Genomic DNA, 18281 nt, shown 5'->3' on the forward strand with positions numbered 1-18281 from the left:
TCGTAATTACCCGACCTAATTAAAACTAAAAAAGTAATGGCTCCTATAATCTAACTAATAAATATTCAACTTAATTCATAACGACCTAACCATATCCATTATATATAAATTTAATGTCATTCATAAACTAACCAATATTCAATTTATCCATACCGACTTCACATAATCTCAAACCCAAAAAAATTCGATAGTCATAATTGAAACCATGGAAAAATTAAATTTTTGTGTTAAAACAGATTTCTATTTTGATTTTATTTTCATTTTGGTATTAATGATGTAGGTGATCTATTATTTAATATGAATATGCCAATTGTCAGTATCAACAACAATATTTTGATAAAGACTGCAACAGGTCGAAACGTCAAAACATATATGTATATAAATTTCTTTAATTTCTTATTCCTTGGATCTTTTGATATATAAATTTTTGAAAAATTGACGTTTCGACTAGAAATAGATTAATTTTAGAAGAGACCTAAAATCAAGATCATTTAGATGCATATATATATATATATATATATATATATATATATATATATATATATATATATATATATATATATATATATATATATATAGCCGCCATGAGACCTTGAGGGTTTAGGGTGTCTGTTTCTTCTCGTATTTTTTGTTTTATCTCAGATATGAAGTATTGGATTTTCTTTTCTTCTATTTTCCATCCTTTAATAATTTTTTCAGGAGCTATTTTTTGTGTTTCTAAAGACGGTATCTCAAAAAAGATGTAATTGTGATCAGACAATGTTTCTTGGTCCAGTACTTGCCAACTCCCAAACATTTTGTTTATATCATTTGAGACAAAGGTGACATCTATATGTGATGAACTGTTTCCTCGGGAAAAAGTAGGAGTATTTCCATGATTTAGTGAAACCAAATCTAGGCCTGCGGCCCATTCAGACAACATATCACCCCTTTTGTCATTTTCAATCGACCCTCATATTGCCGCCTTCGCGTTAAAATCTCCAGCTATTAAGCATTTCTTATTGCGCGTTCCAATGGCGTCTTTGAGTTGGTTCAGAATTATTCCGAATACTTCTAATTCTGTGTATTCAATCCACACTAAGCCCTTGCCTCGTCCGCTATTTAGGACACGAATATCGTTATTGGTAATGCCTATAGCTGCATCAAAATTTTCATCAACGTACCATTTTGAGTCTTTTATGAGTATTTTATTCGGTTCACTCACTATTGAAATGTCTATATTGTTCACTATTATTGTTTGCTTTAGCAGATCGTGTGCAGGTCGCCTGCGACCTAGATTTATTTGTACAAATTTAGCCATTTCTTAGCCTGTTCCCACTATATCGCCTTTTGTGATATCTCTTCGGTATCTTGGGCAACGCATGGTGTGTGGTCTGTGACCAGATTCACTACACATTAAACAGTAAGATTTCTCAGTGCATTTATTCTTTTGGTGTCCCTCCTTTCCGCAGTTTTTGCAGCATTTGGATCGATCAGGTCCGCTACATTGCCACGTCGTATGTCCAATGCCCCAGCATTTGTAACATGTTAGCACATTAACTCTCTGCCTAACGGTGCAGCTTACAAAACCTATTCTTATATTTCCCTTATCCGAAAGTTTTTTACCAGTTTTTTTGTCAACTAGAACGGTTGCGATCTGAGTCTCTCAGAAACCAGGACGAAGATTACTGACTGAAACATAATCTGTTTCGCTTCCGGCCATAAGTGACTTCACCGCTGTTTCAATCTCTTCTTTACTTGTGACCGTGTCGATATTTCTGACGTGTAAGACCGCTCGTGGTTCCTATCCCCCAAGTTTTCTTATCTTCCCTTCTTATCTTCTTCCCGTTTATATCTTTTAATGCGTTAGCTATGTCGTCTGCTCCTCCGCTATTTCGCTCCATTGTAAGTAGCAAATCTCCGGCCTTTGTCATTTGGGCTGCCTTTACTTTATTGTTCAAGTTTCTATTATGTACTTCTTCTTTAACTGCTTTCAAAAGCTCCGCATAAGAACGATTTCCTCTCTCGATATATAAAGCTTCGTCCCTTGACTCTCTTCGTTTATTTTATTTTTTTAGTGTCATGCCGTCTGAGACAAAAATTTCTACATTTAGTTCAAACTGCATCAGAGCAATTTCTACTGCTTTACGTATTTCAGATAAATTCAGTTCCTTCTGAAATATTACCGTAAGTTTCTTTATATCTTTTTTCTGCGCAAGTTCGGCTATTTTTGCCGTTAAGCAATATATTTCAAAAAGCACTTCCATTGTTTCTTTGGATTCGTCTATTCCGGCTACAAATATACTCTTCGCAATTTCTTGTAGTTCATCGGTTTCATCAAAGTGTACCTTACTAGTAGACTCAATATAAGCTACTTGTTGTGGTTCTGGTTTGTTCATTAAACCCAGTCTTTTAATTTCAGGCACGGCTTCTGCAACTTTACGAATGGCCATTGATTTTCCTGCCGTTTTTGGGTCTAGATACACTACAAGGTTATTTGAAACCGCTATCTTCTCTAGGTTATCTTGGATAACGCTTGCATGGACAAAACACTTTTCGTCCCAGGGTACCTCAACAATGCTTTGCAAAGAGTCTTTATGCCAGGAGCAGATATCTCTTGTATCTCTTGTACCGTCATTTGTTTTTCTTGGACATCCATATTATTAGTCTGCGCTTCCTTGTTCTGCTTCATTATACTAACAGTCTGTACTCCTATATATGTGCTACTTCTAGCAGCTGGTTCTATTTTAGCCTCTTCGTTGGCGTTTCTTTTGTCTGCTTTTTATACAAGAGGCTTCTTAGGGCTTCCTGAATTTCATATCCTCCGAATTGCTCCGTTAGGCGTAGTATTTTCGCAGATATTTCCCTGATTTCCTTCTTAGTATTAGAACTTTCATGGACAGTGCGATTTAGAGCTTTTGCTTCGCTATGTTCAAAATTTGTGCTCCGACGTCTTGAGTAGTTTTCTTTGCTTGTTTGGTTTTAGACAAAAGGCCCAGAGTGCTCTCTTCCCTTTTTCTCTTATATTTTTGTTCTATAATCAGCGATCGATCTCCCAGTAATCCCGGTGGGATGAGATCAGGTAAGGATAGAGTTCTCACCTTCGATGGGGGTGTCCTGTCGATCATAGAACTTTTCTCGAATGGGTTTTTCTCAGCTCTTCCAGTATCAGTATCCAGCAGCCCAGCCTGGTCGCCCTCTTGGGTTGCATAGCGGTAGTTGGCTGACGGTCGGTAAGAGCCCGCTCTCTCACTCTCTACACCGACCGGTACTAGGGTGTCCCTCCCTTGCACCGTAAACTTTGTTTCATTGGGTTGACTCATATATCATATTTTCTTTTTCTTCTTTCTTCTTTTTTTGGGAAGGATAGAAAGAGGAAGCCCCTAGCCCTCGTAAACCTAATAGCATCGGGGAGGATGAGAAAAGGGAAATTTGAAGGTTTTTGGGAAAGATCATAACATGGGAGTGAGATGTGAGCCTAGCTAGAGTACCTCGGGCTTGCCACGCCCGTATTCGCAGTGCGACCCCCTGGCGGCTATTAAAAAGGCTTGTCAACGCACATTTCAGCCCCCATACAACTATAGTGGAAAGAGAAAACCAGTATACTGGTGGTCATCACAGATCAGTGAGGCCAGAAAAGAATGCCTTTGTAAAAAGAGATACATGACACGTGTAAACAGAATATCCGGAAGCACAGTCGAAGAAAGAGAGAAAGCAAGAGCCGAATATAAAGAAAAAAGAAATTACTTGAAAAAAATGATAAAAGACGCGAAGAAACACTCCTGGAAAACTGTTATAGAGGAAGTTCAAAACGATGTTTGGGGAAAAGGCTACCAAATAGTGACAAAAAGATTTCTACTAAGACCGAAAACAGAAATCTCACAGGATATCATACTTAAGGAAGCAAGTGGACTATTTCCAAAATATGAAATAACCACCTGGCCACATATTGACATTGTGAGGACGGATATAATACCATGGACACAGGAAAAACTTGTAACGGCTGCAAATAAAATAAAACCAAAGAAGGCGGCTGGACCAGATAAGCTATCACCAGAGATAACTAAGTGTGTAGTGAAATACCTGCCAGAAAAGTGCCTCGATGTGATGAACAGACAACTGTATGCGGGGGAATTTCCCAAAATATGGAAAGTGGCGAAACTAGTGCTAATAGAAAAGCCCAAAAAACGGACGATTTAAAAACGTCATACAGGCCACTATGTCTCCTGGACTGCATGGGAAAAATTCTTGAACACCTCGTCAAAAATAGATTACTTGCAGAAATAGAAGCAAGAGGAGGTTTTAGCAACTCTCAGTTTGGGTTTCAGAAAGGTATTTCCACTGTGGATGCACTAGCTAGAGTTCTAGAAATCGCAAAAGAAGCAAAACATGTGGCATGGGCAAACCGTAAGATATGCTTACTTGTAACGTTAGATGTAAGAAATGCATTCAACTCCGCACCATGGAGAGGAGTAGCTGACAGCTTGAAAAAGCGAAACATATCGCCATATCTAATGCGCATGATCACAAGTTATCTAACGGACCAGACACTACTTGTAGGTAATACCATTATGGAAGTAACCTGCGGTGTCCCACAGGGCTCGGTACTTGGCCCTCTCCTTTGGAACTTATATTATGACGACTTGTTGCAACTGGATATGCCAAGTAGCGTAAAATTGGTGGCCTACGCTGACGATCTTGCAGTAGTAGTAACAGGAAATATAAAGACACAGGTAGTAGTAGAAGCTAACATCGCTATACACAGAATAGCTGAATGGATGCATTTGAAAAAACTTGATCTTGCACCTGAAAAAACAGAGGCGGTACTTTTAGGTGATCGAAAGGAAGCAAGAAGACTCACCATCGAAGTCTTGAATAACGAAATCACTACAAAACCGCAAATTAAATATTTGGGTGTAACCCTAGACACAGGTGCTACAATGAAAAAACATATTGAAATCGTCTGCAAGAAAGCAGAAGCATCTGCTTTGTCTCTAAGTAGAATAATGCCGCAAAAAAATGGGCCTACAGCAAGTAAACGAAAAATATTATGTGCAGTAACTCACTCGATTTTGTTATATGCGTCTCCCGTATGGTATGAAACGCTTAAATATACCAAATACAGGGATATTTGCCAAAAAGTGCAAAGAAAGTTAGCTTTGAGAGTATGTAGTGCTTTCCGCACAGTCTCCACAAACGCGCTGTTAGTGATTTCAGAAATAATACCTATAGAACTGCAGGCTGAGGAACGATAAAAAACAAAAGGCAAACAAAAGAATGAGAAGATAGAGATACGTACTGAAACATTAAATCGGTGGCAGGACAAATGGGAACAAGCAGTAACTGGACAATGGACTAGAAGACTGATTCCAAATATTAGAACGTGGGTAAACAGAAAACATGGAGAGGTGAACTACTATCTTAGTCGAATGTTAACAGGACATGGCTGTTTTGAAGCATACTTCCACAGGTTTAAAATCGGTAATACAACGGAATGCACGTACTGTAGCCAAATGGATGACGCGGAACACACATTTTTCGTATGTGCAAAATGGAACCCACAGCGAATTGAAGTTGAACAATGTGTAGGAGAAACACTTGCTCCAGATTATATTTTACACCATACGTTACAGGATGAAAAAAAATGGAACATAGTATCGGTTATGATCCAGAAAATAATAGAGACAAAAGAAGAAGATAGAAGTAAGCACAGATTAAATTAAGTGTAAGGCAACGCTCGGAATGCTGAAGTAATACTTAACGGTAGTTCCAGCACTCTTCTCAGCAGGTGAATCCACGTATGAGGGGGAAGGGTTTAGTCGGTCAGCAGTACAACAGCCAATAGCCAACCCGACACTATCTAGGCACAATATTGATCAGCCTAGATGTCTGAGAGCAGATTCCTAATCCCCTCCCCAAATATATATATATATATATATATATATAGTTATGTTTCTTATGATTCTAAATCTTCTTGATTCATATAAATAATATAAATATTTAAATTGTCAGTTTCGATATCATATTTTGATAAAGAGTGAAGTTAAGTTAAAAATTTTTTTATCAATCTTTTCAAAATTATTAAAAAAACTATATATATATATATATATATATATATATATATATATATATATATATATGATGGTAAATGAGGTGGGTAAAATGTATCAAAATAAATAGTACTATCCTCATCTACAATAAGTTCGAAATATTTCGAAAATGTATCCTTTAAAAGAGAAAACAACTAGTTTCCTGGCTAATACCTCGAGAAGTTTTAATTACTGACTAATTTCTATGTTAATACATCTCATTAGAGTTTAACAACCCTTGTTCGAGCTTGAGACTCGAACTAAAAACAACGTCAAAGAGAGTCGCTATTCATGAATATTCAGAGTAGATAGTGCTAATTTTGGACACTCATAATAAAACTTTGCTTAATATTATATTCAGTTTGTAAGCTATTTAATTACATTTATACCAAATATCTAATCATCGGTTTTTCTGATAGCCAAAATGAATAATTCTCGTATTCTATTGTTTATTTTGCCGTATTAATAGAATATCACATTAAATAATCGAAATCATGGCCTACCCTTTGCTAATGTTGAAATAGTTGAGTGATATTGTTTTAACTGATATTGAAATCTTTCAATATGGTTGGAGTCAGATATAGGAAAACCGATTTTATCCGAATTAGCTCAAGAATAAGTAACGGAAACTGTAATAGAATAAAAGAGGTTGATTTAAATTGTGCATGTTGGCGAAAAAGTTTAGAACACCATCTCGAAAAATCAATGAATTGAACATATAGAGCCTGCGGACAAGGTTAATGTGAACAAATTCAGGTCAATAGCTTAGTTATTAATGGTGATACCGCTAATCAATACAGATTACGATTTTCTTGAAATTTTGGAAATAGTCAGGAAAACTCGAAATTACTTATGAGGTTCTGTATAAAATAACAAAGTTGACGTCTCCTTATGGTATAACTGGAAGTGCTACATTCAGGACAACATTATCTTAGAAGTCTGCGATATTCAAGACTTACAATTTCCTAATTTCATATTTTTAACATAACTGTGCCAACATTACTTTCAATCAAAACTGACCGCTCTGCACCCCGTATTGTTGAATTATTCATAATTTTTTTTCTCAGAATGAAATATTTTGATTTTTGTTTCAGATTCAAAACTTGAATTGAGTTCAAAATGCCCAATGCTCACTGAATGCCCCTTTAGAGCTGAAACTTGTTCTGATGATGACGATTGCTCCCTTGATGCCGTTTGCTGTAAAAGTCCTTGCGGAAAAGTTTGCACCAAACAATTATTCACAGGTAATTTTTATTTAAAATGTTCGTAGATAATCAAACATTTTTTGGCAAGAAAGTAACATACGAGAATTGATATAAATCAAACTTTGATTTAGAAAACTCTTAAAGAATCCAAATTATTACAACTACCATTCCAATTTTTAACTAATAATCAAATCATGGGAATTATTGACCCATTTTATATCAAGATAATTCTCGGTACCAAGTCACAGAAGACAAATTGTATAGTTTGAATTTACTGATCGTAGTTGATACATGAATAAACCAATTTCGGATGTTTCCGATCTACGATCTTTCGAAAATTAGTAGTGGTAGAGCTCCTCAAGTAGGATATCAGTGTCAATGCCCTTCATTATTAATTTAAGGGTGATTTGTGAAATTGACCATAAATTTTAATTGGCTATACTGTTTACGCAGCTCATTAGATGTTTCATTTGTTTCAAACTTAGAAATTACAGGAACGGTTTTGGAAAAATCTATTCAAGGATTCGTATTGAATGTTGCACACTATATAATTTTTTTTAAATGCTAGAAGTGATTTTTAAACAACATTAATAACTAATGAAAAGACAATGTTGTGGAACTTCTATTCAATTTTTAGTGAACGATCAAATTTCACCAAAAATAGGAAAACCATAATGACCTATAACAAAATAAGGTATTAGTTTGAAAAAAAATCATAAATATCTAATATATATGTATGAATTCAACTTCATCACTGCTGTCTTTCTATATTATCTCCAAGGGCAGATTCTATTGTTTTTAAATTTTGATGAATAATAAATTAAATTGATTAAAAAAACAAACATCATGTGAATTTTAAAGTGTGTTGATTGTAATTCAGTGAAATTTTATGTAAGATAATAATATATTGTATAACCTGTACTATATAAAAATAATTCTAAAAATCAAGATTGGCGTTGATCATTTGACTTTTCTTGATCTTTTATACCCATTTTCATTATCAACCGTTATTTATGTGTACAAGAGTACATATTTTTTCTATGTGTATCAACGTTACGTATACAGGCTGTCCCACGATGTGTTAAAACTATTTGTATATATATATATATATATATATATATATATATCTGATATAAATATGTATTGTAAAATCATGAAAATTCCTACGTTTGGATTTTCAGATATGATTATTATAACTAAAATATTTTCAAAGATGACCGACTTGCTATTGTAAATAGCAAGAAATAAAGTACATGTTTTTGTAACAATTTTGTCACATTCACCATGTATTAAAAGCAAATTTACATAATCTTCGTTATTAAATGACTAATGACAGTTAAATTAGTGTCATTTATTACAAAGCCTACTAAAAATATATATAAAAAATTAAGAATTGCTAAAAATACAATAATAATGTAAAACTCAAATATCTCGGAAACGACTAAAAGTAGGAATAGGATTAGTAAATAAAATTTGATTTGATTTTTTTTACAGACCTTGACAATATAAAGAAAAATACTTTTCAATTTCTTAGTGCTTGTATCAATGGGTCAAAATAAAATTTAGACCACACGTGCATCACTAAAAATTTAAAGAAAACATTTAATATTTGGATAACGGTAAGACTTAGATATAGGAAAGTTGTTGAGAATTGATCAATTGACAGCTGACCCGAACCCAACCCAACCTTGACCCTATCCAACCTCACACTATACTTTTGTTTTATATAGAGTCAAAGTTGGTAATTATGTATTCTAATGTATTCTGATTTTATAAAATTAGTAGGCGATAAGCACCTTTTGACAGTTTCATGTAATAGTGACACAAGCGAAAAGAAAGGCGAAAGAAAAACGTGCTCCGAAATTGTTATTCCGTTATTATTGTTATTTGAACGCACTTTGAAATCCTGTTCAATAAATCGAACATTGATCAAGATTGGACTCAATTTATTTGCAACTACAAACCCAAAACCCACTGTAAATTAGCAACAGGTTATGGGCCCAGGGCAGCTGTAAAAGGGTTTTGTTGTAAATAAAGCCAGGAAAGCGACGGCGAAGTCCAGAAAGCAGTTCAAAACGTCAGAACCGGCACGCAGTCAGGCGACCACATCCGGCTCGCACAGCAAGTCAACGTTGAACAACGCACACGCAAGTCGCTTTAAATCAGAAAATTGTCACGAAAGATTGTAAATTCATTTTGTTTATTTAAAAAAAAATTGTCAGAAGTCAGTCAAATTGTAGAATTTAAATGCAAAATAGATACTGTAAAATCTCAGTTGGAGATGTTAAGTGAAGATAGTCAGGGGAATTTTATTTCTTGGCGATTTAAATTAAACCTAGCACTTAAGAATAAAGACCTGTTTGCGATTGTATCAGGCACGAAAGTCAGACCAGCAGGTGCTGCGTCAGATGCAACTGTTTCAGCTTGGACAAAGAAAGATGTCGAAGCTCAAACACTGATAGGTTTAAATGTAAACAGTAAGATAGCTAACAAAATTGCTAATTGTAAAACTTCCAAAGACATGATAGACAAATTAGTTAGTTTATATGGTACAAAGACTGATTTAGAAACGTCCCGAATCAAATTCTTTACCTTTGAGTATGATGAGAGCAAGTCAGCAATAGAGAACTGTATGGAGATCATGGACTTGGCAGAGGAATTGTCAACTGAAAATGATCCAATGAAGGAAAGTTGGGTCATGACGAGGATTTTGAGTGTCTTACTGCCAAAACTGGCACATTTCAGAACTGCGTGAAACAACGTAACGGGACATGCAAAGAACTTGGACACACTCATCGAACGTCTGAGACTTGAGGACGAGCAGCTTAGAGAGCCGACGACAAACGCAGAGTGCAGTACCAGCAACGCTCTCATGAGAAAACGTGGAAAACAAGGGCAGTCGTGGAGCAAGCAGGACAAGTCACAGTTCACATGTTACAAATGCGGGAAGCCAGGTCACGTGATCAAGGAGTGCAGAGGAAAGGCATGTCAGAAGTACATTGAGTATTGCAAGAAGAAATACTCATGTAACAATTGTAAGCAGGAAGGCCACTTCGCAAAGGATTGTCCATCCCGAGAAGGAAATAAGTCAGCATATGGAAAACCCAAGAAGGCATTTTTGACCACAGCTTTCTCGACAGTGGACAACGACATCTCGCAGGACAGGGCAACTTCATGGTATCAAGACAGTGGAGCCAGTCAACACATGACGTCTCATCGAGAATGGTTTGTACAGCTTGTCGAGCTGGACGAGGCCAATCCCAATTGTGATCGGAGATTCAACTAGGCTAGATGGCGTTGCAGTCGGGAACATTGAGATGGAGGCTTTTGATGGTCAAAAGTGGTATCCAGTGGTACTTGAAGATGTGATCTATGTACCAAATCTCAACTTTCATCTTTTCTCAGTCAGTCAGATGTTAGACAAGGGACATGCACAGAAGGCAGATGAAAACGAGTCGACATTCTATTGTAAGAAAAGCAACGAGGTTGTGGCAGTAGCAAGGCACAAAGGAAATTTATACAAAATGATGCTCAGAAGAGAAGGACAGGAAGAAGAGGCAAGTTTGATGGTTCAGTCGATCAAAGTATGGCATGAAAGACTCGTCCATCAAAACGTGAAGTATGTGAGGGACATACTGAAAAGGAAAGGGATCAAGTATGTTGATGACTGGAATAATTATGTGTGCACAGGGTGCGCATATGGCAAGCAACATCGATCCGCACATCCGAACAATCCCAAGACAGCCCAGCAGCCGTTAGATCTTGTTCATGTCGACATTGGAGAGATGAACATCCCATCTCTGGGAGGAGCAAAGTATTGGCTCATGTTGAAGGACGACTTCACTCACTACCGAAGCTGTTATTTCATGAAGACGAAAAGTGAGGCCCCTGAGAAGATTGCAAGCTACCTGAGACTTGTAGAAAATAAACTAGGAAGGAGAGTGAAGAGCCTGAGATCGGACAACGGCACGGAACTGAAGAATGCAAAAACGAAAGAGCTCATGGACAAGTTGGGAATCTTTCACACCTTTACGAATGTACACACGCCACAGCAAAATGGAAGGGTTGAAAGAGAAATGAGAACTATTGTCGAAGCAGCCAGGGCAGCGATACATGAAGATGGATTGAACGAGAAACTATGGGCAGAGGCAATGAACCACGTGGTCTTCACGATCAACCAGACAGGAACCAGCAACGTACCAGGAAAGAGTCCAGCAGAATTGTGGTTTGGAAGGAAAATGAAGATTGAGAAACTGCGACCTTTTGGCTGTGAATGTTATGTGCTGACCCAAGCACAACAGAGAGGCAAAATAAATAGAAAATCAGAAAAGGGAAATCTGGTTGGCTATGACATTGATTCGCCCTGTTTACATGGAATGTACATGAAAGAGAAAAGAGAGGTAGGTCATTACTTCAGACAATGTAATCTTTGACGAGGAGAGGATACGACAGAGGCAAGGCACTGAAGTTGAGACATCGGCAACAGAGGGTACACTTGAGAAGAAAGCAGCAGTGAGTCAGACGAAGAAGAAGACAACTGGACGACTGGAGAAAGTGCTGAAGAGGAAAGTGAGAACGAAAGTGGGACACAATCGCCAGAAGAAGAGCCAGGAAGGAGAAGTTTGCGAGATCGTCGAACTTTGCAACCACCACCGAGACTGAAAGACTATGTACTTAATAACAGACATGGAGGAATGAGCGCAAAAGTAGCCATGATTGGTGAAGCTGAAGACATTCCGGTGAGTCAGGCACTTAAAGATGAAAAGTGGAGAAAAGCAATGCAGGAGGAGTACGACTCTCTAATGGAAATGAAAACTTGGGAACTGGTGGACTGCCCTGAAGGAGTGAAACCTATCACATGTCGGTGGGTACTTCGAGAGAAAGCAGATGGAAGATACAAGGCCAGACTCGTAGCCAGAGGATTTGAATAGAAGGAAGGAGTGGACTACAAGGAAACATTCAGCCCAGTAGCCCGCCATGCAACGATTCGACTACTACTAAGTCACGCAGCGTCAGAGAAAATGAAGTTGGTATCGTTCGATGTGAAAACGGCATTCTTGTATGGAAATCTGGAACAAGTCATCTACATGAATCAGCCTGAAGGATTCGACGATGGATCAGGTAAAGTTTGCAGGTTGGATAAGAGTCTTTACGGACTCAAGCAAGCCCCAAAGATGTGGAACGAGAGAGTCACTACATACTTTGTAAAGAAAGTTGGCCTGATCAACGCAGATGACGACCCGTGTATTTACTACACCAAGGACAAGAGCATTATGTTCTCACTCTTCGTGGATGATGGACTGATAATTGGGAAAGATGAAAAGAGAATATACAGCCTTTTAAAGAGATAAGCAAGGAGTTTCAGATCACTTACAGTGAGAAAGTTCAGGACAAGTTGACGTACTTGGGCATGGAAATCAAGGTCGACAAAGATGGAATCTTCGTGAATCAGCCTCGGTACACGGAGAAGATCTTGAGGAGGATGAAACTCGAACAGTGCAACCCAGCATCCACACCGATTGAGCAAGGAATGATCACCAAGAAAGATTTCAAGAACGACGAGGCACTACCGGCGAAGAACAACTATCGCGAGGCGATAGGGAGTTTGTTGTACCTCGCTACAATATCTCGACCAGACATCAGTTTCGCCGTGAACTACCTCAGTCGATTCTGCAACAATCCCATGAAAAGCCATCAGGCGATGGTGAAACGTGTTTTCCAGTACTTGAGAGGGACAGTGATAGCAGGAATCTACTTCGGAAGAAGAACTCGTAGCATACACCGATTCAGACTTCGGAGGAGACCCTGAGACAGGAAAGTCGACAAGTGGAGTATTGGTGATGAGAGGAGGACCAGTAGTCTGGTACTCACAGAAGCAGCGTTTGGTAGCGACTTCAACCGCAGAAGCCGAATACCGAGCCGCAGTGTCTGTGATTGGAGATGTGTGCTGGATCAAGAGACTCGCACTGGAACTTGGTATCCTGGAAAGTGATCAGCCGATCACTCTGAAAATCGACAACATGTCAGCGATTCACAAGTTACAGAATGCACACGAAGGAAAGACAACCAGAGGCAAGAGACACATTGAGATACCACGAAAACACATTCAGTAACACGTCGGCAACACTGTGACACTGCAACACGTCGAGAGCAGCAAACAGATTGCAGACATTTTCACAAAAGCACTCAATACAAAAGTTTTTGAGACACTTCGCTGTAAATTGATCAAGGAGGAGTGTTGAGAATTGATCAATTGACAGCTGACCCGAACCCAACCCAACCTTGACCCTATCCAACTTCACACTATACTTTTGTTTTATATAGAGTCAAAGTTGGTAAATATGTATTCTAATGTATTCTGATTTTATAAAATTAGTAGGCGATAAGCACCTTTTGACAGTTTCATGTAATAGTGACACAAGCGAAAAGAAAGGCGAAAGAAAAACGTGCTCCGAAATTGTTATTCCGTTATTATTGTTATTTGAACGCACTTTGAAATCCTGTTCAATAAATCGAACATTGATCAAGATTGGACTCAATTTATTTGCAACTACAAACCCAAAACGTTACAGTTACAGTCGACTTCCGGTAGAACTAGAAATTATCATGATTTTACTTATAAGTATTTTGCCATATACAGATAGTTATAACTCGTTGTGGGACACTCTGTATACTATTAGCTTTGATTTTCTTACTTCCGTTCAAAATCAGTTTTCGACCAAAGAATATGCCAACATGATTTTTGTTTATGGGCTCTGTGATAGATAATGGCAACTGTCGTGAAGGTCCTATTTTATGGCCATCAAGTTCCTTTGATTTCAATCCCGTTAATTACCATTTTTGTGGAAAATTTAAGCAACTAATTTACACAAGAAATATTATTGAGTGACAACAATTAAAAATTCGGCAACAAAAATGTGTAGAGATTGCTGGGTTCGATTTCGAAAATCTACTTTAAATTATTTTCATTTAATTGTAATTATCATATTTTTTCAGTTCTTATTTATGCGTATTAACTACATAATTTTAATCATTGTTATAAAATTGTTGTTCGTTATTGTTATTAGTTACTTTTTTTGTTGTTTGTCGTTAATGCAATTCGAAACAGTACATTATTTTAGTTGAAGTACTCGAAATTTATAAAATGTCATTAGTTTTTTATGTAGTTTGAAAATCACTTATTGCATTTAAAGTAAATATTACACAGAGTGAAGTATTAAATACGGATAAGTTAATTAATTTTTTATACCGGTCCTAGAATTCCTGAGTTCAACTAATACCAGTGGAATGCTTGATAGAGTAGTGTACTGCATTAAGGAATTATTTTGAAAACCACATGAGTTATGTAAATACTTGTTAATAGTCAGTATTCAATTAACATTTATGGTCAATTTCACAAATCACCCTGTAAATTAGTGAAGAAGAGCAGATGGGCACTTTTTAGTGTCCTCCCTGAAGGACTCTACTTGTGGCAGAAGTATGTAAAGATCGTCATACTCACCCTGTATAAAAGTTTGAAGAAATTTAATTTTTTTCTGACAGAAAAATATGATTTTATGTGTTGGCGGAGAAAGTTCGATTATCTTGCGATATCAAGAAAATCAAATATAAGAACATAAAAAGTTCTCGTCAAGCATCTGTGAAAGCATTATCGAGGGATTTATTTTTTGCATTGAACTTCGTAACATAGAAACTTCACTTTACTTATTTGGCTGTAGAATTTTATGATGAATTGGCTTACCTATCTTAATTATGTCTTTGAATTTATTTTCCAATTTCCAATATTAAACTAGTGGATTTGGTAATGTATAGTTGCAAAATTTTAAAAATAAACCTAGACAATGAAATTATCAAATAGTAACACAATCTACAAACAAATTAAATACGACCCTTCCAATACATATTAAAAACAAAATAATAATCTCTTTTGATCTTCGGAAGACCAACTTTTTCCTTTTTTCATCAGATGGAAACAAATTTGAAACTCATATTACCATACACTTAAAATCCACTAAAACTTCACAAACCTGACATGTCTCTTCGCCACATATTACAAATGTGCTGGGTAATATTCATTTTATGAAAAAGTTTACCACGCAAGAATTTGAAAATTAGAACTCATACATAACTATCCGGATGCAAACTACAGATAGTTGATGAACTTTTGGATTGCTATAAATCGGCCGAAGGTTTTATTTTTTCAACGAAAATCAGGGTGAAATACTCCACCAACATATCAGAATAAATAAATTCGACACCAAAGGATCCAGCTACAAAAGGTGATTACTGCTAGTTTTTGAACAGGGAATATATGTACCCTCAATAAATATTTTTTAATTGTTATTGGTTTGTTTGATATCAATTATTAAAATATGGTCGATAAGCAACTTTTAAACCTTTTAAAAAATATATTATAAATATATTACTATAAGACTTAATACATTATCGATATATTTCACTTAATTGAAATCTAAAACACAAAAACAAAAAAAGTAATATTATATATCAAGTACCTTGTAATGATTGTAATGCTGTTTACATAGAACACACATCTTAATATTTACAAAATAGACTAAAGTCATTAATACGATACGAAAATGAGTGGTTTCAAGTGAAAATTTGAAATAAAGTTTGTATTTGTTTCATAAGATTATCTTATTGTGATTGTCTTTACTTAATGGGCAAATGAAATTAAAAAGCGTAACAAATGCAAGAATCGATTAAAAATAATACGTAAACATTCACATTGCAACTAATTGATATACTTTCATTTTTACTTGTATTTCGTTAGAATAACTAACTGTTTATTATTCCATCCAACTAAGTACTGGTCAATTTCTTATTTTCAATAAAATCAGATTTCACTTGAAATAACCTTGATTATAACATATAAATGTATAATTAACACATGATAATAAGGTTTATATCAAATAATTCCATATATTGGTATTATCAGGTGCTGGAAAGTTTTCGACTGCGAAAAATGAACGAATTAATAGGTACGCTAGGAATGAACCAACAAAAATGGGTAATGACAAACTGCCAAGAGAATACGGAATGGAATCAGTGTTTTTTAGATACTCCGAAAAACAGGGCATGATTGCATATTTTAAAAAATAATGTCAGAATTACGAAAATTACAAAGTTATACGAGAATCGCCTACAAATATTGAGAGAGATTAAAATATTGATAGAAGGATCAATTTTATTCATCCATTGAAGATATTACTAAAAATAAAAGTCTTACATCATTAATTTTTCCAGAACTTGCATTCAATTTAGTCTAAAGTATCGCCTTTTGGATACCTTGAAACAATGTTGATCATCAATATATTTTCTGTTTTTGTTTTGAAGAGCTTTACTATTTTAAATAAACCAAGTTCTGTATGATCCATTTTCTATCGCGTAACAGTTTTCAGTACAGGTTACCCTTCATATTCTGTTATCCTAATTTAATCTCTGGATCAAAAATAATTTGTGTCCTTTTAACACTTTTCAGGTTGCCAAACTCTGAGAATGGCAGCATCCAGGAGAGCAAAAGCACTTGGTGTTGAGCCCAAATCTGTAAGGATGCCAAGATGCAATAAAATGGGAGGATTCGAACAAATTCAATGTGATAATGAGATAGTAAGTTCTTGTTGGTGTGTAGATGAAGCTGGATTTGAACTGGCAGGGACCCGAGCTCCCGCAGCTGCACTCGTCAATTGTACTGGTGAGTAAATAGAGCTAAATCTGTTGGCAGGATAAATTCTGAATGAATGATTTTAATCATTCATTCAAATAGTAAAATAGGGAGAATTAGAATTTACTCGTATTGCAGTGCTGCTTTATGTTATTATAAATTTGGCGATTGCAATTTGCGAACTACTTGGAAATGTTTTTCATCTTTATGTACTAATTGTATCATATAAAAAAATTGAACTAAATATTTGTTTCTTTCTCTCTCTTCCTTTCTTTCTTCTATTTCAAGTTTCAACACTTATGCTAGACTTAACTAACTGATATAATGATTAATTTATCACTAATACTTAACGAACTCATATAATTTATTTAAATTCACCGGTTACTTTTCTATGTCGTTCCGTTCATTATGACTTTTAATTATAAACTAACTTACTCTGCTAAACCAACTCGTTTATATACCCAAAACGAATTTCTCAAACTTACTAGAAAATTAACAAAAAAAAACAAATAAATAAAATGACCTTTCTAGAAATTATTTCTAAAAATACAATGTAAATAAATCGCCGCTGTGATAAAAAGAATCATCAGAGGCGCCGTGAATTCACAAAATTTTAGAATTCCATTATAACCGGACAAGACCGAATTCAGGACCTATGTCGTGGACGAGTTTGTAATACCACTTTATATTGTAGTGTTACTAGAAATTTGATTTTAAAAGACGAAAATATAAATTTACACCTATAGTTTGAAGTTTTTCTTCACTTATTTTTTAGTAGCCGATTTATCAGTTCGTTTTTAATTATTTTCTAGACAGTAGAATTGTGACGATTTTTTAAGACTTATTGATTTGTTAATGTGTGCTGGGTATCGATAGGCTGCCCCATTATAATGTCTGCTTTCAGTTTTGCGATTACCTTATGTGCCGTTACTATACGTCTGGCTTGTGTGTATAATTATACAATTAATCTCTGGACTACAGATGTAGCATCGCCGTGTCTTAATATGTTTGAAAGTGGTAGATTTAGCACTTTCATCCCAGCTCTGGGAGTCATATGACTCCTGTAACACATAAGCAAGCTGTGTTAATTAATATCTTCATAGTACCCATTTGCAATATATTTTTCCCCTACGCCACTGACCCAAAAATTATCATTGGTCCATGTACAACCATAGTGTCAATTGAGTCCATCTATTCAGTGGTAATTCCATGTGAGCCTCTCATCGAAATATACCCTAAGGCAGGGGTGCTCAAACGGTCGATCGCGATCGACCAGTCGATCGCGAGTGCTTTTTGAGTAGATCTCGAGAAGAAAAAAAATTATAA

The 18281-nt window shown here is 35.9% G+C and overlaps 1 protein-coding gene across 1 annotated transcript in view; it reads left to right on the top strand.

Annotated features, from left to right (window-relative positions):
- The window catches only part of LOC130444254 (uncharacterized), an 87066-nt gene that overhangs the window by 15846 nt on the left and 52939 nt on the right, over positions 1–18281 (top strand). Inside the window, exons 3-4 of the mRNA XM_056779317.1 lie at positions 7163–7312; positions 16773–16985. Coding sequence (XP_056635295.1) covers positions 7163–7312; positions 16773–16985 — 363 coding nt within the window. The remainder of the gene's footprint in view (positions 1–7162; positions 7313–16772; positions 16986–18281) is intronic.

This window comes from Diorhabda sublineata, chromosome 5 (assembly GCF_026230105.1).
Source record: "Diorhabda sublineata isolate icDioSubl1.1 chromosome 5, icDioSubl1.1, whole genome shotgun sequence".
NCBI lineage: Eukaryota > Metazoa > Arthropoda > Insecta > Coleoptera > Chrysomelidae > Diorhabda > Diorhabda sublineata.